This window comes from Centroberyx affinis, unplaced genomic scaffold (assembly GCF_046629955.1).
Source record: "Centroberyx affinis isolate AG114_WGS23_722 - 3 ecotype Tasmania unplaced genomic scaffold, CSIRO-AGI_Caff_v1 ptg000048l_1, whole genome shotgun sequence".
NCBI lineage: Eukaryota > Metazoa > Chordata > Actinopteri > Beryciformes > Berycidae > Centroberyx > Centroberyx affinis.
The window spans coordinates 60,318-83,765 of record NW_027278761.1 but is presented as its reverse complement, the minus strand read 5'-3'; the positions used below and the strand labels follow the sequence as shown (position 1 = coordinate 83,765).

At 40.8% G+C, this 23,448-nt stretch overlaps 2 protein-coding genes across 4 annotated transcripts; one reads left to right on the top strand and one right to left on the bottom strand.

The window, feature by feature from the left end:
* LOC139643350 (kinesin-like protein KIF2C) lies at positions 1 to 10,021 on the bottom strand. Of its 2 annotated transcripts, XM_071518485.1 has the most exons (22): positions 9,844 to 10,021; positions 9,660 to 9,754; positions 9,304 to 9,405; positions 8,804 to 8,852; positions 8,685 to 8,720; positions 7,777 to 7,923; positions 7,075 to 7,194; positions 6,579 to 6,676; positions 6,318 to 6,413; positions 5,911 to 5,965; positions 5,541 to 5,703; positions 5,056 to 5,146; positions 4,605 to 4,668; positions 4,120 to 4,211; positions 3,849 to 3,991; positions 3,178 to 3,391; positions 2,719 to 2,829; positions 2,110 to 2,177; positions 1,398 to 1,476; positions 759 to 836; positions 551 to 644; positions 1 to 215 (listed from the first exon to the last, which is right to left on the bottom strand). In XM_071518485.1, the coding sequence occupies exons 1-22, from the start codon at positions 9,908 to 9,910 to the stop codon at positions 145 to 147; spliced, it is 2,133 nt and encodes a 710-aa protein (XP_071374586.1). In that variant the 5' UTR covers positions 9,911 to 10,021; the 3' UTR covers positions 1 to 144. The 2 variants fall into 2 exon arrangements, with proteins under 2 accessions (XP_071374586.1, XP_071374595.1); XM_071518494.1 differs by lacking the exon at positions 8,685 to 8,720.
* Positions 10,022 to 11,513: 1,492 nt separating this feature from the next.
* LOC139643366 (kinesin-like protein KIF2C) lies at positions 11,514 to 23,181 on the top strand. 2 transcript variants are annotated; one of them, XM_071518505.1, is made up of 22 exons: positions 11,514 to 11,760; positions 11,850 to 11,944; positions 12,199 to 12,300; positions 12,752 to 12,800; positions 12,884 to 12,919; positions 13,681 to 13,827; positions 14,410 to 14,529; positions 14,928 to 15,025; positions 15,191 to 15,286; positions 15,653 to 15,707; positions 15,915 to 16,077; positions 16,472 to 16,562; positions 16,950 to 17,013; positions 17,407 to 17,498; positions 17,627 to 17,769; positions 18,243 to 18,456; positions 18,948 to 19,058; positions 19,357 to 19,424; positions 19,631 to 19,709; positions 19,800 to 19,877; positions 19,991 to 20,084; positions 22,622 to 23,181. In XM_071518505.1, exons 1-22 carry the CDS (start codon positions 11,694 to 11,696, stop codon positions 22,690 to 22,692), a joined length of 2,133 nt encoding a protein of 710 aa, XP_071374606.1. In that variant the 5' UTR covers positions 11,514 to 11,693; the 3' UTR covers positions 22,693 to 23,181. The 2 variants fall into 2 exon arrangements, with proteins under 2 accessions (XP_071374606.1, XP_071374613.1); XM_071518512.1 differs by lacking the exon at positions 12,884 to 12,919.
* The last annotated feature ends 267 nt before the right edge of the window (positions 23,182 to 23,448 follow it).

Here is a 23,448-nt window from a genome sequence, read left to right as displayed (position 1 = left end):
GATAGTGTTTGAATATATTTTATTGAAAAAAAAAATAATTAAGAGTAGTTCATATCACAATAAAAGCCGAAGAGCAACATCTCAAAACATGCACATTTTTTGTGTTAAAACAAAGACTTGGGTGATGGCTGGGCGGGTTTTTCCTCAGCGACAGTTGGGGTTCAACCTTGCCAGTCGCTCTTGATCCACACTAGACTGCAAAGCCAACACGGTATCTGTGGATGACAGAAGAGATTCTACTTTACATTCACTCACACAGAAATTGGTCCTGTATCTACTGCCCAAACAACACAGCTACATGATTTCAACTAAAACAAAATTAAGCTTTTGCACCTTTCAGAACCATTTATAACTCATATTGAAGACCCGTTTTACTTCTTAACTTACTTCTTTTACTTCTGCAAACATAAACATAAAACCAGTGAAAGGCCCTATAGTGAAATCACAGATTAGGGCTTTAAAACAGGAACGTTTCGAATTTATATATAATCTGAATGGCAAGGGGGTATTATCCGACACATGCACCAATAGGACAGAAAAATGAACGAACCCAGTAGTTTTCTGGCATGATCCACCAGGTCAGGAAGTCCCGTCTCAATGTTATACGAAATTTGCTCCATTGCCTTGACAAGCTCATTGGCCCTCTGGGAAGCAAGAAAATGAAAGAGGTCTGAGGATTAACAAATTAAATAATTTTTAATGGCATTATGTCTTCTCTGATTAATAGACACTACAGTAGTGAGAAAAATAAATGATACCTGGAGCTCCACATAAACCTTCTCCTCCAGCTCTGACACCTGAGATATGGCATCATACACACTGGGATCCACAGACTCCTACAGCAAAGTAGAGCAGACTTTCAGAAAGCTGTACATGATACATCATCAAAATATTAACACTGATTCTGGACTAGGGCTGGGCAATGTATCAATATTATACCGATATTGTGATATGAGACTAGATATCGTCTTAGATTTTGGATATCGTAACATCGTGATATGGCATAAGTGTCTTTTCCTGGTTTTAAAGGCTGCATTACAGTAAAATTATGTAATTTTCTGAACTTACCAGACTGTTCTAGCTGTTCTATTATTTGCCTTTACCCACTTAGTCATTATATCCACATTACTGATGATTATTTATCAAAAATCTCATTGTGTAAATATTTTGGGAAAGCACCAATAGTCATCCCTACAATATTGTCGCAATATCGATATCGAGGTATTTGGTCAAAAATATTGTGATATTTGATTTTGTCCATATCGCCCAGCCCTACTTACAACTTCGTAGAAAATACCAAGATATATATCGTGTATCGCCATTCAGCCTAAAAATACCGAGATATGATTTTTGGTCCATATCGCCCAGCCCTATTCTGGATTTATTTGCAACCTGACCTCTTCTGATGAGCTATCCATGGGCTCTAGTGCCTTAGCTGCTCCACCAGCTTTGGACGAGCCATTCAGCTCCTTGACCCTGACAAAGAGGGAAAAAGACATTTAAAGTGAGGTGAGGGGAAGGAGTTTTTTGTCCAATGGGAGTGGGAGGTCCTTGTCATGATGAAAGTTTGTTAATATTTCAATTCAAGAAAATCCACCAGTTGAACTGAAAGCAGTAGCACCCAGACATATTGAATATCACAGTAAAGGGCTAACTGAGATGTTTCTGACAGTGACCTCCTCGGTCATCATTACCTCCGCCAGCAAAGTTGGAAGAAAGTTATGTTTGTTAGCATCTCAAAAAAAGTTACAAATGGATTTGTCTGAAATGTGGTGGACAGGTACCAAGGATTAGATTAGACTGTGGTGGTGATCTGGATCTGGGATTTTCGCCATGAGGTGATTTTCGTTTTTCAGCCATATCAATAATGCTGTGTTCATGTGCTGTTCCGACTTCCAAGTCGGCTGCATACAGCATTGCAATTATGTGCCATTTTGTCATATTTTGCTAAATCAAACCCAGAAGACAAATGATAAACAAACTTAAACCGTTATGGAGGCTGCAGCTTTGCAAGTTGGAGAATGGGGTTTACAGTCCACTGAGTGCCTTCTAGTCATTTATGATTTTGATCTTATTTGGCATGAGAGGTTAAATAAACAAACTATGTACCTGTCAGCATAGCGTAGTGTGTTCATTGTGTAGTCACATGATGTCATGCCTGGAGACACCATCGCAATCTGAGAGGGGGTAGATAGACAAACAGATAATCAAATCATCTAATGCATACTCAGCAAGATTAGTTTGGTTCCAGTGCAGGTCTGAAGAATTACATATTACTAAGTACGTGCAGCAATGAGGATTTGCTTTCAAGATAAATTGGTACAGCACATTCTGAGGTTTCATCTTCTACCTCATTAGCAGGTAAGTGACATTAAAAATTTATAATGGTCTCAATAAGATTCTCCAAGTATGGTGATAAAGATCTGTTTAACTACAATCATATTTCAACCCTGCTATTGCATTTCCTCATGTAAACAAAACACTGCAATTCAAAATCAAAGAAGATATTGTAACCCACTGTGTGGACTTCTTTATCTCTATTTATGCTTTAATATACTGTGTGCTATTCGAATACCAGAGTAACAGTGAGGCAGACTTTGTGCTTATTGTTGTACAGTCTACTGTGTTGTCGTCTTTATCTATTTATGCTGCTATATACTGTGTGCCAGAGTAATGGTACGCCAGATTTGGTGTGTGTTTGGTGTTGTATAAACGCACCATGCAGGTCCTGGACTTCTCTCCAATGAAGGAATCTCTGAGGACTTTGGTCAAAGTGCTCATCCTGAATGGAATGTGATCGCTGTTCATTCCCAGTGAACGAATACACTCCTGAAGGAAGAAGAGTGGAAGCATCTTTAGTCACATCTCACATGTTCTAAATTACCGGCCCAAGAAACCTGTACACTAAGCAAGAAAAGTAGTATTGCAAAAATACATTGATTAACTGTTCAAATTCATTAGCTGATGCATGCAACAAAGGCCAGGTTAACTGCTAATTAAACAGCCTTTCAGGTGGTGTGTATGCATATTAAATATTTGAGTTAATGGTTTCCTTTTGAGAGGGTCAGGGTGCTAATCTGCATCCCAGCTGAGGTGGGAGAGAGAAGACGCTTCATATTCTCTCTTCACAGCTCAGCTACTAATTCATGTAATTCATGCTTCTGTCAGCCAGTCTACCTTGAGAGCCAGGAGGCTGCGGTTGATCTCGGCAGTCTCGACCAGTGTGCTGCGGTCGTTGCTGCTAACGTCCGTGCCGCGCTCGTTGCCTGCCAGGTCGACTAAAGAAAACTTGCCGTGCAGCGTGGCGGCGCGGTCACTGCGTCGCAGCACAATCTGGAGGATGGCGTGTGAGCGGGATGAGTTGGCGTTGGCCGACGTCTGGCCCGACGTCCTGGGACAGACAGCGAGGTAGAGGGAAAGAGAAGGCAACCACGTTAACACCATATTTCATCAACTGTAGAGTGATGTATGAGTGGAGCGGGACATCCGGAGAAGATGCTAAAAAGTACTGAGACCGATTGTCAGGTTGTTTTCCACTAGAACACACATGAACGCATCCTTCTTGATCACTCAGGAAGCAACACAAATTCTGAGTTGAAAGAACATATTTCCAATCAATATTAATGTGTTAGTGTTTTAGTGTGGATTTTTCACTCAGTGAGCTTTACTACATAACTACAAATTAACTTTGATCAATCAACCTGCAATTTCAAGGCAGTAAAGAAACTTATGTTTTTAAGTTGAAGTGCCTCATTATTATTATATTTCTCTTACTTTAGAGACCTCCACACACACACACACACACACACACACACACACACACACACACCTTCTCCACTCATACGTACCTGCAGGCAGTGCCCGTCTCTATCATCTTGATGACGTCTTCTGCTGTGGACACACACACCTCCCGCAGGCCGACCACCTGAACCTGCTGCCGCTCATCCTCCAGAACACGCAGCTTGGCCTTCTTATTCAGCAGGTCATACACCTGAATCCACAAGCACATTTCACTTGAAGGATACCATGACAATACGGACAATAGAAAGTGGGTTATTTTTTCTGTCAAAGGTTTTACATTAATGCAGTTTTGGAGCCCCCCCGGAGAGTAATTCCTACCTTGCCATTGTAAATCTCAAAGAAGCTGACGTAAGGACAAAGATCCAGACTAGCATATCTCCTCTGGCTCAGAAGGGCAAAAACATCCTGGGCTGAAACAGAGTAAAGTGCAGCAATCATTCATATTGAGATTCTAATGTGAAAAAGTAGCTTGGTTAATCCTGGGTGTATTTAGTCAGAATAATTGAGCTCGTAGATGCAATGGAATTTCCTATCCTGGGTGAGTGGGGGACAAATCCAATGCGAAGAATGTGCATCAAACAAGCTGAAAAAATGCTTCTGATAATTCCTTTTCAGCGATTCAAATGTTAAATCCCGTGATATCCCATGATTCTACACCTCTCACAATTCCATGACGTTCCAGGAATTCCATGACCAGATGGAACCTTGATCTCAAAACAAAGTCCCCAATAAACCCAAATGGGTATATTAGGGAGTCTGTGGAATGGACAGTTGCGAGCCACTGGGGAGGATTTAGCTCCTACCTGCCAAGGCGTAAATGCCTTTAGCGTTGTTCTGGTGCTTCCCAGTGAAATCACCTCCCATTGTCTGAGGGGAAAAAAGCACTATGTTAGAAAACACATTTGTGTTCTGAAAAGTCTCTGGCCTTAACCCAAACAATAACTGGAGATTTGGGTGCAAAAGACTAACACTTTGAAGCGTCTTCAGAGCCAAGGACGATTTGACTGATGAGAAGATGATTCATTTGTTTACATCAAAATAAATAAAGCATAAAATAATAAAATAATAAATAATAAAATAAAACCTTTTCTCCATATTCCAATGGTTCCTTTGGCTTAAGTCTCTATGAAGCTGGAGACCGAAATTTACAACTGCCCTACTCTGACAGCACCAGCACCGTTTTGGTCCAATCTGCATATCGAATTAAACTTTTAGACAACTCAACCCCGGTACAGTAAGCATACTTAGACTTACATGAGTCTTTCCACTTCCTGTCTGGCCGTAGGCAAAACATGTTGCCATGGCACCTTCAAAAATGGACTGGACCAAAGGTTTGGCTGTGAACCTGTGGGAAAGAAATTGTGTCATTTCTGTCAAAAAAACAAAGGTCTCTGCTGCCTTTGCTCTGGTAATGCTCTCACAACCAAGGAATAAATAATGATAGCATGCATGAAAATTATAGATGAAGTCTTCCAACTTTTTATTGACCTACCTAAGTATTTAAAAAAACAAAACATTGAGCATTTCATAATGCATTAAACACGACTAAGATCTACCTATAGACCAAGTTGTTTGCAGGTGGTGTTAACACACACGTCAACATAGGAACCTTTAATCACATCATCTGGTCAGGAAGAAAATTCACCCCTGAACGACTGGTGCATCTTTGCCATCTCACGCAGAAAACCTGGGATCAGATCTGGTCTGCTGCATGAGAAAAGGTAAGATAAGGTCACTACCTGTAGACCAAGTCGTTGGTGGCGGTCTCGTCAAAGGAGTAGTCAAATTGGAACACCTGGTTGTCCAGGTACTTGGTGAGGTCCACCTTCTGTTTTGGCTCGTGGACCAGCAGACCACCGTTCCCAGGAACCGAAACCACATCTATCTCCTTCTTAGTGACCTCTGGATAAGAAAACAAGAAAGTCAAGTGGGAATACAAATTCCGTTCTGGGCTGGGCTTTCCAAAAGCAGCCACATAATGCATTTCCTTGCAAACCAATAGACAAAGTTGACTATTTTTGGACAAAACTATGCCTTCAATTAGTCTTTTTTTTTTCTTCTCAAGAACATACTGTATACAGGATGTGTGAGACATCATGCACAACTTGCCTTGCTTGTTGAGTGGCCGCTTGCGAACGCAAACACAAATTCTATGAGTTTCAACCTGTACAAAAACAAAGTATGTGAAAGTAAGTGTTATGCTCATTTTACAATGAAGACAAAAAACAAAAGCTGTGCACATCTAAAATGGCAAAACCTAATGAAGCTGTCCAAGTGAAGAAATATACCAAGCTCTGTGACATTCGTTGACCTAAATGTCACAACTGCAAACAGACATTATTTGACATTTTTGGAAGAAGCGTTCACTTTGACTTTGTCACAACTCCCATCTGTGGTTATTGTGCGGCAGCATTTTTGCGTCCGTCCTTGTAAACATTCAGTTCAACTCTGTGGGTTCAACATGGCATGACAGTACAACCCCCAGACTGGCACATGTGTTTTCAGTCCAGTCTTACCGGGTCAGAGGCTGACAGGGGGGTTATTTCCAGGGTCTCTCTGAATTCTTCGATCATCTGGTAGAATTTCTGGTTGGGTCGAGCAGCCTCTCCAAACTACAGGAGACACAAAGGGAAATTAAATCAAAATTTTGTTATCCAAGGAACTCGTCTTTTCACCCGCCGGCATACCACCACATCTAAAATGATAGCCAAGTAGACCACTTTCCACTTGACAAGGATAGAAAGACAGAAGAATGAGAAAGAAAACTATAATCTCACCTTTCCCTTCTTGGTCTGTGTGTCCAGGGGCTTAGCAACACAAGACAGCCTTTTGCTGCCCTTGTTTAGCTCCTGGGGGGCCACAGATCTCCTTCTGCCTGAAGTGCACAGAGATATCCAACATTATCATCCTTAGAAATAAAAAAGATTAATGATATAAGGGAGAAGTTAAAATTAACATGCACAACATCTACTGATGCAAAATACTGTATCCACTAATCAGCTCTTCTCTACTCAGGAACGTGTGATGAAAATGATGCGTCTGCATAGAAGGAAAACGCCCCAAACATCCCCAAATCCTTGTCTAGAGACAAATGAGGCGATCTTGTCAGGCCTGTATCAGTGAACAGGAGGTCAGGCTCTTGCCTTCTTCATTGTGTACGGCTCTCTTTGTGTATAAAAGCGATGTCTATATGAACTAAATAATCCTGTTGATTTAAAATGACACTATAAAGGCGGTTTGTGTATGAACGTGTGTGTAAAATCCACTACTGACCTGTGACTACAGGCACAGGGGGAGGTTTTGCAGCCTCATCGTTTTCCTTGCTGACCTCACTGAGGGAAGGCAGAGCGGACTGTTTGGCCTCGTTCCTCCTGCGCTGCAGGTTAGGAATCGCTGGGGAAGGAAGGAGACTGTTTAAAAATTTAATAGAATGATTTTAAAATGACTTGGTCAGTCATTTTGAAGGAGACAGACAGATGCAGTAGACACAGATTTCCTCATGTGCTCTGTCGACGACCCTAAATACTGCTCTTCCTAAGGTAAGATGATGTTCAATGTCAGAAATACATTACATAATTTAACTTTCCTAAAATAATAATAATCTGTTTTTTTTTTCAGATGACATTAATTACATAACTAATAATTTTTTGAGAAGAAATAAGTTAACATTTTGCCATGATGGTTGTTTTTTCTTGGGGTCCTCAGGGACCCCAGTTGGTAGTCCTTATATGTTAAACATGTTGGTAGAATGAGGGTTAAGATCTACTGTAATCCATGTAATAGTTTCCATACACTGTGATACTATTACTAATATGTCATGTCTATGTGTACCTTAGGGATCGTGTAAAACATATGGGCATGGGATGTGGTTATCAGTCATTCACATCAACAATTCCTAATTGCCAATGTGGAATAAAAAATTCCAGTATGTGGATTTCTTTTTCCTATAAACCCTTCAGAAGAGCCAGTACCAACCAGAGTTTGTGAGGACTGATGCAGGAGGGACCTCAGGGTAGAGAGTCTCTGGGTTTGGCTGAGCAGACTCTGGGGTCGGGACTGGTGCTGCAGCAGGGGCAGGGACCTGGAACAGACATGTCTGCCTGGCCTGAGACTTCCTGGCAACTACAAGCAGAACAAATCCAAGTCAAATTGCTGCAAAATGAGTAATGGTGGCTGGCTCAATGTTTAGTCAATGTCTCAAACTTGCTAACTATTGTTTCTCTGGGGTTAAGCCTCATCCAAACTCATTGAAACCATGTGCACAATGGAAAGATAGACCATGCATGGCTATAGCCTGACAAATCACAAGTGAGCAAAAGCAACAGGTTTGCCATTCAAGTGGAAACAAAACAAGACTTATTTTACAGACCCATAATGCAGAGCAGTGAGTTAGGAGTGAAAGACACGAGCACAGAAAGGTGGAGGGTTTAGCGATACAGGTGTTTAAATAATTATGCCAACTCTTGAATCACATTCTTAGATAAAGATTTCACTAATTGACAGTTAAGAACTTTACTTTATGGACCAGTTAGTCTTAGGAACTAAAAAGGAGTGTATTGTATCATCAGAGTCAGAAATGGGTAAACAAATGGAGAATTTTCCAATGGTCTTTTCAATTCTATTTCATTGTTAATGGATAAGACACGCCAGTGTACATGTCACACCTTCATTACTGGTGATGCCACTGACCACTCCTCTTTCTTTCCTCTTTTGTATAAGAGCAAAGAAAGTTCTTCTTCTACTGTATACTTGTTCTAATCAGCCACAATTTAAAGCAGATTAATAGAGAAAAACAGAAAGTACTGCCTGATCCCATTAACAAAGGAGTGATTAGGGAACAAGATTCATTTGTTTAGACAGAGGAACATGCATGGCATGCCGACCTGTCTCTTCAGCTCGGGTGGCTGCTGGAGCAGAGGCTTTTGGAAGGAAACAAGCAGTTAGGAGAAAGACTATTGAACATGTGACCAATATAGACAAATAATGTCATCAATTTACATACAGGAGGGAGGGGCAGGAATCCTGGATGAACGCAGTCGACCCTCAAACTTCTATTGAAGAAACAAACAGAAACAGAGAGGGATTAGTCGCTCAGTACGTCAATCATTTTGCTCACACATAAGAGGCTCGGTGTGCTTCTGTAACAACTGATTCCAGTCTGCAAATAATCTCCAAACAGTTTTTCTGAGCTTTGCCAAGGCTGATGTCATTCATAGCAGGTTGCTACACTGTGTGAACAATGAATGTATAAAGGATATGAATACATAATAATGAAGGATAATGAATACAAAATGTACATAAACACAAAACTTCTGCTAGCTCCATCCACCTCAACTGAAAAACAAACAGAAAGTCGAGCATTTGACATTCAAATTGACTGACCGTGAAAAGTACGATTCTTTTCTAAATGCAGTCTTGTGGACTCGTGCAAAGTGAAAAGACATAAGCAACAAGCTGATTCACATCCTTGTTTCTAGGAAACTTAAGCCAAATTGCACTTGCCTTCCCTGGGGCAGGACGTGGAGGGGTGGCAGCTTTGGCGGTGACAGAGTTTATGTGGTCCAGCAGTTCTGGATTGAGTCCACATAGCTCTGACACTTCAACCTGCACAACAAAGACACACATGGGTCATCAATGTCTTACAATATTGGCAGCAACTGGTCAATAACAAACTCAAGGAGAAACGAGCCAGTGATCTATATTAAACTGGACCTGAAGTATACCAGGTCAACATCATCAAAACCCCTCAAATATCCCATGATGGGATATTTCAAAGTGAAGGGCTTTTATAGTAGGCAGTCACTGGCAGGCCTGTTAACGTTTTCACTACAAAGTGTGCTCTTTTTGGAGACATTCACCTCCTTCCCTCGGCATATGTTCCTCTCGTGCCACTCCACCATGACGGTGGACTTGGTGGCATCAACGGATTTCACGCTGGCAAGATGCACTCGACCTGGCTTACACAAAAACAAACCGCCAGTCAGACTTTATTCATGACAGTCAACGTTATTAGGCGATAGATGGGGCACAAAGTCAGCTCACCGTCACTCCGACTGATCTGCACCGAAAGCCCGACGAGAAGTCGCGAAAGGCTGCTCGTGCTCTCCATTTCAACACCTTGGAAATCAACAATAAACTCCTAACATAACATAACTCTATCTAAAACTTCGAGGTGTACTAAAAACTTTTAGAAAATCAACGCCACTCACAATTTAAATTGACGCTGTTTCCGGATACGAAAGAATCTGATTGGTCGTGCGCTTTACTCTTCTTCTTTGACTTTTACGGTAGATATGATCCAATGTTGCATTATACCGCCACCCACTGGATATGTTGAGAGCGTCGTTTTGTAACGAAAACAAAACCTCTCCTTCAGTTGAATAATCAAGCACCAACTTGTCCTCTAAACAGTGATTCTCAACCCTTTTCATATCAAGGACCCTATTTCAGGCCACATTAGAGCCACAGACCCCCATTTGATGAGATTTTTGTCTCTCTGACAAAAATCTGACAGTATTTATATTGTTAGATATAGATATTGATTTTGTCCAGAATCCCATGACTATCTGTATTGTAGGTAGAGAGATAAGAGTGGAACTATGATCAAAACAGTCATTCTTCTACATTCTCTAATTGTGTTAACTTCTTGTAAATTAAATAATGGTGATCATCGATTTGCTGGGGACCCCCTGGAACCTCCTCAAGGACCCCTGTGGTCCCCGGACCCCACTTTGAGAACCACTGCTCTAGGCACTGAGACGTACCCCTGTATTTCCTGTTACAGAACGCGTCTGTCGTGACCCCCACCACTTTTTCCAATATTTTTTATATGACAAAATGCCTCATTTTCTATTGATAAACATCTGCAGCATATTTCTTCTTGTTCCTCAGTACATTAGATTTGTCTATTCCTGTGTGCATGCATCCAAATATGAGGACTTCATAGTTTTACTAATCATTTAATGTATTGTAATGACATTCTCAGAAATCAATCAAAATATGAATAGCACAGTCGCTAATGCTTTCCTTCAGAATGTTTTGAGGTTAGCTCTATCTCGACTATGAGTTCAGTCTGCAGAGATTTGCTCTCACTACCATTTGTGGCCAGGTGGACACTAGTGGTATATCTTGGTTGACACAAGTTACAGATAAACTGTTGTTTCCAAAAGCAAAATGGCTTTTAAAAGGTTAAACAGCAGAGCAAAACATCTTTGCCTGAGTCAGTGTCATATTGGAGCATTGGTGCTAGTGAGGTCTTGACAGAGTTATCCTCCCATTCGGCTGAACATTAAATGCATGAAAACTATTTCTCTCCATGTGAAATGTCTAATATTTTCAACTTTAGACATCGTTTCCCTCATGTAAGAAAGTGTGTTTAAAAGTGAGATTTAGAATTTGTACCTCAATATATTTTACAAAAATAAAATATCCCCCAGGGCTGCAACTGAAACATAACGTAACATCTTGTAAGAGGTGTAACATGAGACACTCACACATGGACGAGGTTTTGTTTTGTTTTTGTCACAAAAGTCGCTCTCAACAGATCCAGTGGGTGGCGGTATAATGCAACATTGGATCATATCTACCGTAAAACGTCGAAGAAGAAGAGGGAAGCGCACGACCAATCAGATTATTTTACACCCGGAAATAACGTCAATTTAAATCTTGAAATCTTGATGTTGTTTTTAGTATTTTTTATCCGTGAGAGAAAACACATACAGTTATAAATGTTTATACGAACATGAGATTTTAGTGCAGCTCTCGAAGGAAGCAACATACAGCGAACAAGACAGCCCTAAACAGAGTTCTGTCTTCGGCTAGTTAACGTTAGCGAGTTAACTGTTTTTAACTGATTTCCCCGTTACAATAGTGAGCACAGGGTGTTGGTTGAAATGGAGAGCACGAGCAGCCTTTCGCGACTTCTCGTCGGGCTTTCGGTGCAGATCAGTCGGAGTGACGGTGAGCTGACTTTGTGCCCCATCTATCGCCTAATAACGTTGACTGTCATGAATAAAGTCTGACTGGCGGTTTGTTTTTGTGTAAGCCAGGTCGAGTGCATCTTGCCAGCGTGAAATCCGTTGATGCCACCAAGTCCACCGTCATGGTGGAGTGGCACGAGAGGAACATATGCCGAGGGAAGGAGGTGAATGTCTCCAAAAAGAGCACACTTTGTAGTGAAAACGTTAACAGGCCTGCCAGTGACTGCCTACTATAAAAGCCCTTCACTTTGAAATATCCCATCATGGGATATTTGAGGGGTTTTGATGATGTTGACCTGGTATACTTCAGGTCCAGTTTAATATAGATCACTGGCTCGTTTCTCCTTGAGTTTGTTATTGACCAGTTGCTGCCAATATTGTAAGACATTGATGACCCATGTGTGTCTTTGTTGTGCAGGTTGAAGTGTCAGAGCTATGTGGACTCAATCCAGAACTGCTGGACCACATAAACTCTGTCACCGCCAAAGCTGCCACCCCTCCACGTCCTGCCCCAGGGAAGGCAAGTGCAATTTGGCTTAAGTTTCCTAGAAACAAGGATGTGAATCAGCTTGTTGCTTATGTCTTTTCACTTTGCACGAGTCCACAAGACTGCATTTAGAAAAGAATCGTACTTTTCACGGTCAGTCAATTTGAATGTCAAATGCTCGACTTTCTGTTTGTTTTTCAGTTGAGGTGGATGGAGCTAGCAGAAGTTTTGTGTTTATGTACATTTTGTATTCATTATCCTTCATTATTATGTATTCATATCCTTTATACATTCATTGTTCACACAGTGTAGCAACCTGCTATGAATGACATCAGCCTTGGCAAAGCTCAGAAAAACTGTTTGGAGATTATTTGCAGACTGGAATCAGTTGTTACAGAAGCACACCGAGCCTCTTATGTGTGAGCAAAATGATTGACGTACTGAGCGACTAATCCCTCTCTGTTTCTGTTTGTTTCTTCAATAGAAGTTTGAGGGTCGACTGCGTTCATCCAGGATTCCTGCCCCTCCCTCCTGTATGTAAATTGATGACATTATTTGTCTATATTGGTCACATGTTCAATAGTCTTTCTCCTAACTGCTTGTTTCCTTCCAAAAGCCTCTGCTCCAGCAGCCACCCGAGCTGAAGAGACAGGTCGGCATGCCATGCATGTTCCTCTGTCTAAACAAATGAATCTTGTTCCCTAATCACTCCTTTGTTAATGGGATCAGGCAGTACTTTCTGTTTTTCTCTATTAATCTGCTTTAAATTGTGGCTGATTAGAACAAGTATACAGTAGAAGAAGAACTTTCTTTGCTCTTATACAAAAGAGGAAAGAAAGAGGAGTGGTCAGTGGCATCACCAGTAATGAAGGTGTGACATGTACACTGGCGTGTCTTATCCATTAACAATGAAATAGAATTGAAAAGACCATTGGAAAATTCTCCATTTGTTTACCCATTTCTGACTCTGATGATACAATACACTCCTTTTTAGTTCCTAAGACTAACTGGTCCATAAAGTAAAGTTCTTAACTGTCAATTAGTGAAATCTTTATCTAAGAATGTGATTCAAGAGTTGGCATAATTATTTAAACACCTGTATCGCTAAACCCTCCACCTTTCTGTGCTCGTGTCTTTCACTCCTAACTCACTGCTCTGCATTATGGGTCTGTAAAATAAGTCTTGTTTTGTTTCCACTTGAATGGCAAACCTGTTGCTTTTGCTCACTTGTGATTTGTCAGGCTATAGCCATGCATGGTCTATCTTTCCATTGTGCACATGGTTTCAATGAGTTTGGATGAGGCTTAACCCCAGAGAAACAATAGTTAGCAAGTTTGAGACATTGACTAAACATTGAGCCAGCCACCATTACTCATTTTGCAGCAATTTGACTTGGATTTGTTCTGCTTGTAGTTGCCAGGAAGTCTCAGGCCAGGCAGACATGTCTGTTCCAGGTCCCTGCCCCTGCTGCAGCACCAGTCCCGACCCCAGAGTCTGCTCAGCCAAACCCAGAGACTCTCTACCCTGAGGTCCCTCCTGCATCAGTCCTCACAAACTCTGGTTGGTACTGGCTCTTCTGAAGGGTTTATAGGAAAAAGAAATCCACATACTGGAATTTTTTATTCCACATTGGCAATTAGGAATTGTTGATGTGAATGACTGATAACCACATCCCATGCCCATATGTTTTACACGATCCCTAAGGTACACATAGACATGACATATTAGTAATAGTATCACAGTGTATGGAAACTATTACATGGATTACAGTAGATCTTAACCCTCATTCTACCAACATGTTTAACATATAAGGACTACCAACTGGGGTCCCTGAGGACCCCAAGAAAAAACAACCATCATGGCAAAATGTTAACTTATTTCTTCTCAAAAAATTATTAGTTATGTAATTAATGTCATCTGAAAAAAAAAACAGATTATTATTATTTTAGGAAAGTTAAATTATGTAATGTATTTCTGACATTGAACATCATCTTACCTTAGGAAGAGCAGTATTTAGGGTCGTCGACAGAGCACATGAGGAAATCTGTGTCTACTGCATCTGTCTGTCTCCTTCAAAATGACTGACCAAGTCATTTTAAAATCATTCTATTAAATTTTTAAACAGTCTCCTTCCTTCCCCAGCGATTCCTAACCTGCAGCGCAGGAGGAACGAGGCCAAACAGTCCGCTCTGCCTTCCCTCAGTGAGGTCAGCAAGGAAAACGATGAGGCTGCAAAACCTCCCCCTGTGCCTGTAGTCACAGGTCAGTAGTGGATTTTACACACACGTTCATACACAAACCGCCTTTATAGTGTCATTTTAAATCAACAGGATTATTTAGTTCATATAGACATCGCTTTTATACACAAAGAGAGCCGTACACAATGAAGAAGGCAAGAGCCTGACCTCCTGTTCACTGATACAGGCCTGACAAGATCGCCTCATTTGTCTCTAGACAAGGATTTGGGGATGTTTGGGGCGTTTTCCTTCTATGCAGACGCATCATTTTCATCACACGTTCCTGAGTAGAGAAGAGCTGATTAGTGGATACAGTATTTTGCATCAGTAGATGTTGTGCATGTTAATTTTAACTTCTCCCTTATATCATTAATCTTTTTTATTTCTAAGGATGATAATGTTGGATATCTCTGTGCACTTCAGGCAGAAGGAGATCTGTGGCCCCCCAGGAGCTAAACAAGGGCAGCAAAAGGCTGTCTTGTGTTGCTAAGCCCCTGGACACACAGACCAAGAAGGGAAAGGTGAGATTATAGTTTTCTTTCTCATTCTTCTGTCTTTCTATCCTTGTCAAGTGGAAAGTGGTCTACTTGGCTATCATTTTAGATGTGGTGGTATGCCGGCGGGTGAAAAGACGAGTTCCTTGGATAACAAAATTTTGATTTAATTTCCCTTTGTGTCTCCTGTAGTTTGGAGAGGCTGCTCGACCCAACCAGAAATTCTACCAGATGATCGAAGAATTCAGAGAGACCCTGGAAATAACCCCCCTGTCAGCCTCTGACCCGGTAAGACTGGACTGAAAACACATGTGCCAGTCTGGGGGTTGTACTGTCATGCCATGTTGAACCCACAGAGTTGAACTGAATGTTTACAAGGACGGACGCAAAAATGCTGCCGCACAATAACCACAGATGGGAGTTGTGACAAAGTCAAAGTGAACGCTTCTTCCAAAAATGTCAAATAATGTCTGTTTGCAGTTGTGACATTTAGGTCAACACATTTAGGTCAACGAATGTCACAGAGCTTGGTATATTTCTTCACTTGGACAGCTTCATTAGGTTTTGCCATTTTAGATGTGCACAGCTTTTGTTTTTTGTCTTCATTGTAAAATGAGCATAACACTTACTTTCACATACTTTGTTTTTGTACAGGTTGAAACTCATAGAATTTGTGTTTGCGTTCGCAAGCGGCCACTCAACAAGCAAGGCAAGTTGTGCATGATGTCTCACACATCCTGTATACAGTATGTTCTTGAGAAGAAAAAAAAAAGACTAATTGAAGGCATAGTTTTGTCCAAAAATAGTCAACTTTGTCTATTGGTTTACAAGGAAATGCATTATGTGGCTGCTTTTGGAAAGCCCAGCCCAGAACGGAATTTGTATTCCCACTTGACTTTCTTGTTTTCTTATCCAGAGGTCACTAAGAAGGAGATAGATGTGGTTTCGGTTCCTGGGAACGGTGGTCTGCTGGTCCACGAGCCAAAACAGAAGGTGGACCTCACCAAGTACCTGGACAACCAGGTGTTCCAATTTGACTACTCCTTTGACGAGACCGCCACCAACGACTTGGTCTACAGGTAGTGACCTTATCTTACCTTTTCTCATGCAGCAGACCAGATCTGATCCCAGGTTTTCTGCGTGAGATGGCAAAGATGCACCAGTCGTTCAGGGGTGAATTTTCTTCCTGACCAGATGATGTGATTAAAGGTTCCTATGTTGACGTGTGTGTTAACACCACCTGCAAACAACTTGGTCTATAGGTAGATCTTAGTCGTGTTTAATGCATTATGAAATGCTCAATGTTTTGTTTTTTTAAATACTTAGGTAGGTCAATAAAAAGTTGGAAGACTTTATCTATAATTTCCATGCATGCTATCATTATTTATCCCTTGGTTGTGAGAGCATTACCAGAGCAAAGGCAGCAGAGACCTTTGTTTTTTTGACAGAAATGACACAATTTCTTTCCCACAGGTTCACAGCCAAACCTTTGGTCCAGTCCATTTTTGAAGGTGCCATGGCAACATGTTTTGCCTACGGCCAGACAGGAAGTGGAAAGACTCATGTAAGTCTAAGTATGCTTACTGTACCGGGGTTGAGTTGTCTAAAAGTTTAATTCGATATGCAGATTGGACCAAAACGGTGCTGGTGCTGTCAGAGTAGGGCAGTTGTAAATTTCGGTCTCCAGCTTCATAGAGACTTAAGCCAAAGGAACCATTGGAATATGGAGAAAAGGTTTTATTTTATTATTTATTATTTTATTATTTTATGCTTTATTTATTTTGATGTAAACAAATGAATCATCTTCTCAGCAGTCAAATCATCCTTGGCTCTTAAGACGCTTCAAAGTGTTAGTCTTTTGCACCCAAATCTCCAGTTATTGTTTGGGTTAAGGCCAGAGACTTTTCAGAACACAAATGTGTTTTCTAACATAGTGCTTTTTTCCCCTCAGACAATGGGAGGTGATTTCACTGGGAAGCACCAGAACAACGCTAAAGGCATTTACGCCTTGGCAGGTAGGAGCTAAATCCTCCCCAGTGGCTCGCAACTGTCCATTCCACAGACTCCCTAATATACCCATTTGGGTTTATTGGGGACTTTGTTTTGAGATCAAGGTTCCATCTGGTCATGGAATTCCTGGAACGTCATGGAATTGTGAGAGGTGTAGAATCATGGGATATCACGGGATTTAACATTTGAATCGCTGAAAAGGAATTATCAGAAGCATTTTTTCAGCTTGTTTGATGCACATTCTTCGCATTGGATTTGTCCCCCACTCACCCAGGATAGGAAATTCCATTGCATCTACGAGCTCAATTATTCTGACTAAATACACCCAGGATTAACCAAGCTACTTTTTCACATTAGAATCTCAATATGAATGATTGCTGCACTTTACTCTGTTTCAGCCCAGGATGTTTTTGCCCTTCTGAGCCAGAGGAGATATGCTAGTCTGGATCTTTGTCCCTACGTCAGCTTCTTTGAGATTTACAATGGCAAGGTAGGAATTACTCTCCGGGGGGGCTCCAAAACTGCATTAATGTAAAACCTTTGACAGAAAAAATAACCCACTTTCTATTGTCCGTATTGTCATGGTATCCTTCAAGTGAAATGTGCTTGTGGATTCAGGTGTATGACCTGCTGAATAAGAAGGCCAAGCTGCGTGTTCTGGAGGATGAGCGGCAGCAGGTTCAGGTGGTCGGCCTGCGGGAGGTGTGTGTGTCCACAGCAGAAGACGTCATCAAGATGATAGAGACGGGCACTGCCTGCAGGTACGTATGAGTGGAGAAGGTGTGTGTGTGTGTGTGTGTGTGTGTGTGTGTGTGTGTGTGTGTGTGTGTGTGTGTGTGGAGGTCTCTAAAGTAAGAGAAATATAATAATAATGAGGCACTTCAACTTAAAAACATAAGTTTCTTTACTGCCTTGAAATTGCAGGTTGATTGATCAAAGTTAATTAGTAGTTATGTAGTAAAGCTCACTGAGTGAAAAATCCACACTAAAACACTAACACTTTAATATTGATTGGAAATATGTTCTTTCAACTCAGAATTTGTGTTGCTTCCTGAGTGATCAAGAAGGATGCGTTCATGTGTGTTCTAGTGGAAAACAACCTGACAATCGGTCTCAGTACTTTTTAGCATCTTCTCCGGATGTCCCGCTCCACTCATACATCACTCTACAGTTGATGAAATATGGTGTTAACGTGGTTGCCTTCTCTTTCCCTCTACCTCGCTGTCTGTCCCAGGACGTCGGGCCAGACGTCGGCCAACGCCAACTCATCCCGCTCACACGCCATCCTCCAGATTGTGCTGCGACGCAGTGACCGCGCCGCCACGCTGCACGGCAAGTTTTCTTTAGTCGACCTGGCAGGCAACGAGCGCGGCACGGACGTTAGCAGCAACGACCGCAGCACACTGGTTGAGACTGCCGAGATCAACCGCAGCCTCCTGGCTCTCAAGGTAGACTGGCTGACAGAAACATGCGCACACTACATGAATTAGTAGCTGAGCTGTGAAGAGAGAATATGAAGCGTCTTCTCTCTCCCACCTCAGCTGGGATGCAGATTAGCACCCTGACCCTCTCAAAAGGAAACCATTAACTCAAATATTTAATATGCATACACACCACCTGAAAGGCTGTTTAATTAGCAGTTAACCTGGCCTTTGTTGCATGCATCAGCTAATGAATTTGAACAGTTAATGGAGAGTGAAGGAGAATGAAGTGGTACACTCTAGTCAGAACTCAAATATTTAATATGCATACACACCACTTGAAAGGTTGTTTAATTAGTAGTTAATCTGTATTTTTGCAATACAGGTTAACTACAAACAATTTTTGCAATGTATTTTTGCAATACAACTTTTTCTTGCTTGGTGTACAGGTTTCTGTGGTATGTTATTTACAACATGTGAGATGTGACTAAAGATGCTTCCACTCTTCTTCCCTTCAGGAGTGTATTCGTTCACTGGGAATGAACAGCGATCACATTCCATTCAGGATGAGCACTTTGACCAAAGTCCTCAGAGATTCCTTCATTGGAGAGAAGTCCAGGACCTGCATGGTGCGTTTATACAACACCAAACACACTTGAAACCCCAGAACTCGCTGTACCAATTACCTCGAAAACAAAACCTCAGTGCTGCTCTTACTCAGCTCTCTAAGAGATGCTTGTTATCAGAATTCAGTTTCAAGAAGCTGTCACTCATAATATTAGAATTTATTTAATGCTTCAGATCAGCATTAGAACTAGACTAATCATGCTGACTATGTTGATGATTATTTAATATATCTATCTAAATCTATTTATTCATGTTTATTTATTCATGTTTTTTTAATTTATTTTCCCCCGTCTCCCTCAGATTGCTATGTTGTCTCCAGGCATGACGTCATGTGACTACACAATGAACACACTACGCTACGCTGACAGGTACATCGCTGTGCCAAATCATGCCAAATAAGAACAATCACAAACCTAGCAGGCCACTATTAAAATCCCTGTTAGCTGTTTACTATATTTAGGATGGCTAGGTTCCATTGCTTTCAATTCAACCAGTTCAGAAAGTGGATCATGTCCACTCACAAAAAACTCCTTCCCCTCACCTCACTTTAAATGTCTTTTTCCCTCTTTGTCAGGGTCAAGGAGCTGAATGGCTCGTCCAAAGCTGGTGGAGCAGCTAAGGCACTAGAGCCCATGGATAGCTCATCAGAAGAGGTCAGGTTGCAAATAAGTCCAGAATCAGTATTCATATTTTGATGATGTATCATATACAGCTTTCTGAAAGTCTGCTCTACTTTGCTGTAGGAGTCTGTGGATCCCAGTGTGTATGATGCCATATCTCAGGTGTCAGAGCTGGAGGAGAAGGTTTATGTGGAGCTCCAGGTATCATTTATTTTTCTCACTACTGTAGTGTCCTATTAATCAGAGAAGACATAATGCCATTGAAAATACTTTTCCTTTATAAATCCTCAGACTTTCACTTTCTTGCTTTCCAGGGGGCCAATGAGCTCATCAAGGCAATGGAGCAAACTTCGTATAACATTGAGACGGGACTTCCTGACCTGGTGGATCATGCCAGAAAACTGCTGGGTTCGTACACAGCACAGCTTGATTTTTAATCCTTTCTATTAGTGTTTGTGCCTTGGTAATGCTTTCTTGCCATTTAGATTTGTTATTTAAAAATGGCAAGTTGACTTGACCTTGACTCATAACACCCCGTTTACTCATGTTCTGTGTGTTCGACTCGATGTTCAACTTCATTGGGTTTGTGTCTGCAACGTTAAACTAAAAATATTTATCAAATGCTCAGTTTTACTGTGTCTGATTTTATATTGTGACATAAAGTTTAATTTAGATGTTTTTTCAGCATCCCCATAATTATGCAATACACATTATGAAGGTGTGCATTAATTAATGATTGCAATATTCTGTCAAAGTTGAACCTTGAAGTTGTTTGGCTCTTGAGTATGTATTGTTTTAGATTTCTAGATCCTTTATTGTTACATCTCATTATACAAGTACAAGAGAGTAAAAACATCTTAGGTTACATGATTTAGTTGAAATCATGTAGTTGTATTGTTTGGGCAGTAGATATAGGAGGATTAGTGTCTGTGCTCAGGGATTAAAGTTCTCCGTTGTTACGACGGATTTCCGTCAATTGGATTCCAGAGAGGCCATGTATGAGATCAGTGTAGATCCGAAGGGGAAAAAAAGCGAGGGGAGGGGGGTGTTACAGGTCTTCGGAATCGCGCTACCAGGTGATAGGTAGCTGATTTGTATAGACATATAATCTACTTGGATGTCGGTAATTATAGGTATATAGCCTATATTTCTCGTTAGGCCATAATATTCTCGAATGCCTAATCCCTTTCCTTTTGACTAGAATGCTGATAACGTAGGTTTGGCTCCCCATGTCCATTTCAAATAGATGGCTGTAGGCTATAATGTTATAATGTTCTTTTAATAATGTTATTTTATTTACATTAGCCTACTTAGCCTACTACTTTTGTAAGCAATGCAGTCATGACTGCATATTATAAATACAAACAATGTTATTATATTTTTCCTAAAAAAAATCGCTCTTGCTCTAATATTACCATGCTACCTCTGATGTTGGTTGTTTCTCATCATCTCCTGTTTTAAGTAAAGGGTGTAAACATACAGCAAAAAACAGGGTTTAGGATGCAGCTAAAAATAATGGTTGAGTCGCTGAACGTTGGGATACAGTCACGTTGGATTTTCACTCATAGTGCGATTCGATAGAGTTCTACAAAGGACGGGTTGAGAGAATTCATTAATTAACTGCAGTGACGGAGCTGCTGCTGAAGAACTGATGACAGAAGTCCAGAGGAACCCGGTGCTATTTACAAAGACCATTGCCTCTAAAAATGTTGAAAAGAAACGTGACATAGCGGTCAGAATCGGAACAGCTCTTGGGATTTGCGGTAAGGCAGTTTACTGACCTGGAAGCTAGTTAACTCGCTAACTTTTGCTAGCTAAACAAAATAGCATCATGTCTTGGCCAGCCTGACCGCAAATGCGCTATTATCCTATGTTTTTATAATATGACCGGGAGGGAACAACATGTGTCCCTTCAATAGCCTGTTGAAACCCGTTTAGCCACAGTAGTACAGGTGTTTCTCTCAACATGGGCTACAAGGGACTTTACTCTTTGATCCACAGTAGATGTGGTGTACAGAGTCTCCTACTGGTAAAAAAAAAAAAAATGAATAGCTTCACTTGGTGGCCATCAGTACAATTAGCTCTCATATAAACAAAGCACAATAATCTAACTAGAAAAGGTTACATTTTCTGAAGAAAATTTGTGTGCTTGCTTCAGCAGGAGAAGGCTGAAGACAGTTGCATTTCATTACAAAGAGTTGTGTCTGTACATTTTCAGTATTTCGATCTGGTGTTTGAAGTAAAAAAGCTCCGTATAAGAGCATTATTGATTCTGCTAGCTCCTCTCTCTTTTGCGGCAATGCATGAACCCAAATCCATCGGCTCTGTCGTTATTTACTTTAGAGAGCGAGTAAAATAAAAGCACGTTGATAAAGCTCCATTGTTTTCTCTGAATATTTGGCACCAATATCGTTGTAGTGTGAACGCTTGAGCAAGAGCATATCATTATATTTTATCGTTATCTTTATAGTTGTCACTCTTTGTGTGAATGGGAATTTGTAGCAGACAAATGCGTTCCAGGTCGTGGCTTGTGCTTCGTTGAGACGTCCGCAGTATCACGTAGTGTGTGTGTGCGCATTGAAATTACGTAAAAGCAAACTGGCAACAGAAAAGCTGTTCAAAAGCATCTTCTTCCCTTAAAATGCTATTGGTCTCGAGTATTTAAATAAAGTGTAGGTTAAAGCCTTTTTACAGCTTGATGGCTGCATTAGAGAACAGCAGCAATGGTTATGCTGGGGTGGTGCTGAAATCTCATAATTTTACTTGTTTAGCAGGCGTCGAGGGCTAAGGGCCCTAATGTGGGGGCCTCCTCTGTAACTTGTTTTACAAATTGTAGATGGGGAATATGACTTGGCCTGAAAAAAAAATTTCAGTCAGAAGATTTTTTTTTGCTTTAATCCCTGTGTGCTGCTTAATGTAAGTAGAATCTCTTCTGTCATCCACAGATACCGTGTTGGCTTTGCAGTCTAGTGTGGATCAAGAGCGACTGGCAAGGTTGAACCCCAACTGTCGCTGAGGAAAAACTTGCCCAGCCATCACCCAAGTCTTTGTTTTAACACAAAAAATGTGCACGTTTTGAGGTATTGTTGTATTTTATTGTAATATCAACTACTTTTTTTTGTTAATAAACTAAAATGTATTCAAACAACACTATTAGAAGACTAGTATCTGTGATTTCTGTACTTCTTTGTTCTCTTGTTACCTTTAGCTGAGGTTTTCATGTCCCCAAAATGTGTGGAAAAATGTCTATATGAAAACCAGAATAACACAAACTTCCACCAACGCTGAAACATTCTCCAACTTGCAAAGCGATAGCCTCTGTGACAACTTCTAGTTAGTTGCTGTTTGTCTTCTGGGTTTGATTTGACAACACTGGACTAATGGCCAGTTAACATCATTTGATAAGATGTTAAGCAAAGGAACTATATCTGATGAGTTTTAGAGTTGGATATGAGCTTGTGTAGACTTCATTAACTGTCTATACTGTAGTTATTTGATGAAAATTTCTATTATTTTTAAAAGTTTATAACAATAACATAAAATGTTACAATGTTTTTACAGGTTTATAACAATAACATACAATGTAATAACAAAACACAGATACAAAGTATACAAATCAGTAGGCGACAACCAATCTCTACCTGCTCTGTAGGAGACTCTGTTTAATTAAAGTCCAGTGGATAAACATTTAAGTGCACTAGTGTTTTCTCGGTGGTGGGGTGATGGGTGTGCATGATTGGAGTGGGTGAAACTACATTGGTGTTATTAGGTG

Excerpts from the sequence above, each read along its gene's own strand:
- LOC139643350 (XM_071518485.1), bottom strand. The coding sequence starts at position 9,910 with ATGGAGAGCACGAGCAGCCTTTCGCGACTTCTCGTCGGGCTTTCGGTG. Across the intron at positions 9,406-9,659 it reads ACATATGCCGAGGGAAGGAG|GTTGAAGTGTCAGAGCTATG; the intron begins GTGAATGTCTCC and ends TTTGTTGTGCAG. Across the intron at positions 5,966-6,317 it reads CCCTGTCAGCCTCTGACCCG|GTTGAAACTCATAGAATTTG; the intron begins GTAAGACTGGAC and ends GTTTTTGTACAG.
- LOC139643366 (XM_071518505.1), top strand. The coding sequence starts at position 11,694 with ATGGAGAGCACGAGCAGCCTTTCGCGACTTCTCGTCGGGCTTTCGGTG. Across the intron at positions 11,945-12,198 it reads ACATATGCCGAGGGAAGGAG|GTTGAAGTGTCAGAGCTATG; the intron begins GTGAATGTCTCC and ends TTTGTTGTGCAG. Across the intron at positions 17,499-17,626 it reads TTGAGATTTACAATGGCAAG|GTGTATGACCTGCTGAATAA; the intron begins GTAGGAATTACT and ends TTGTGGATTCAG.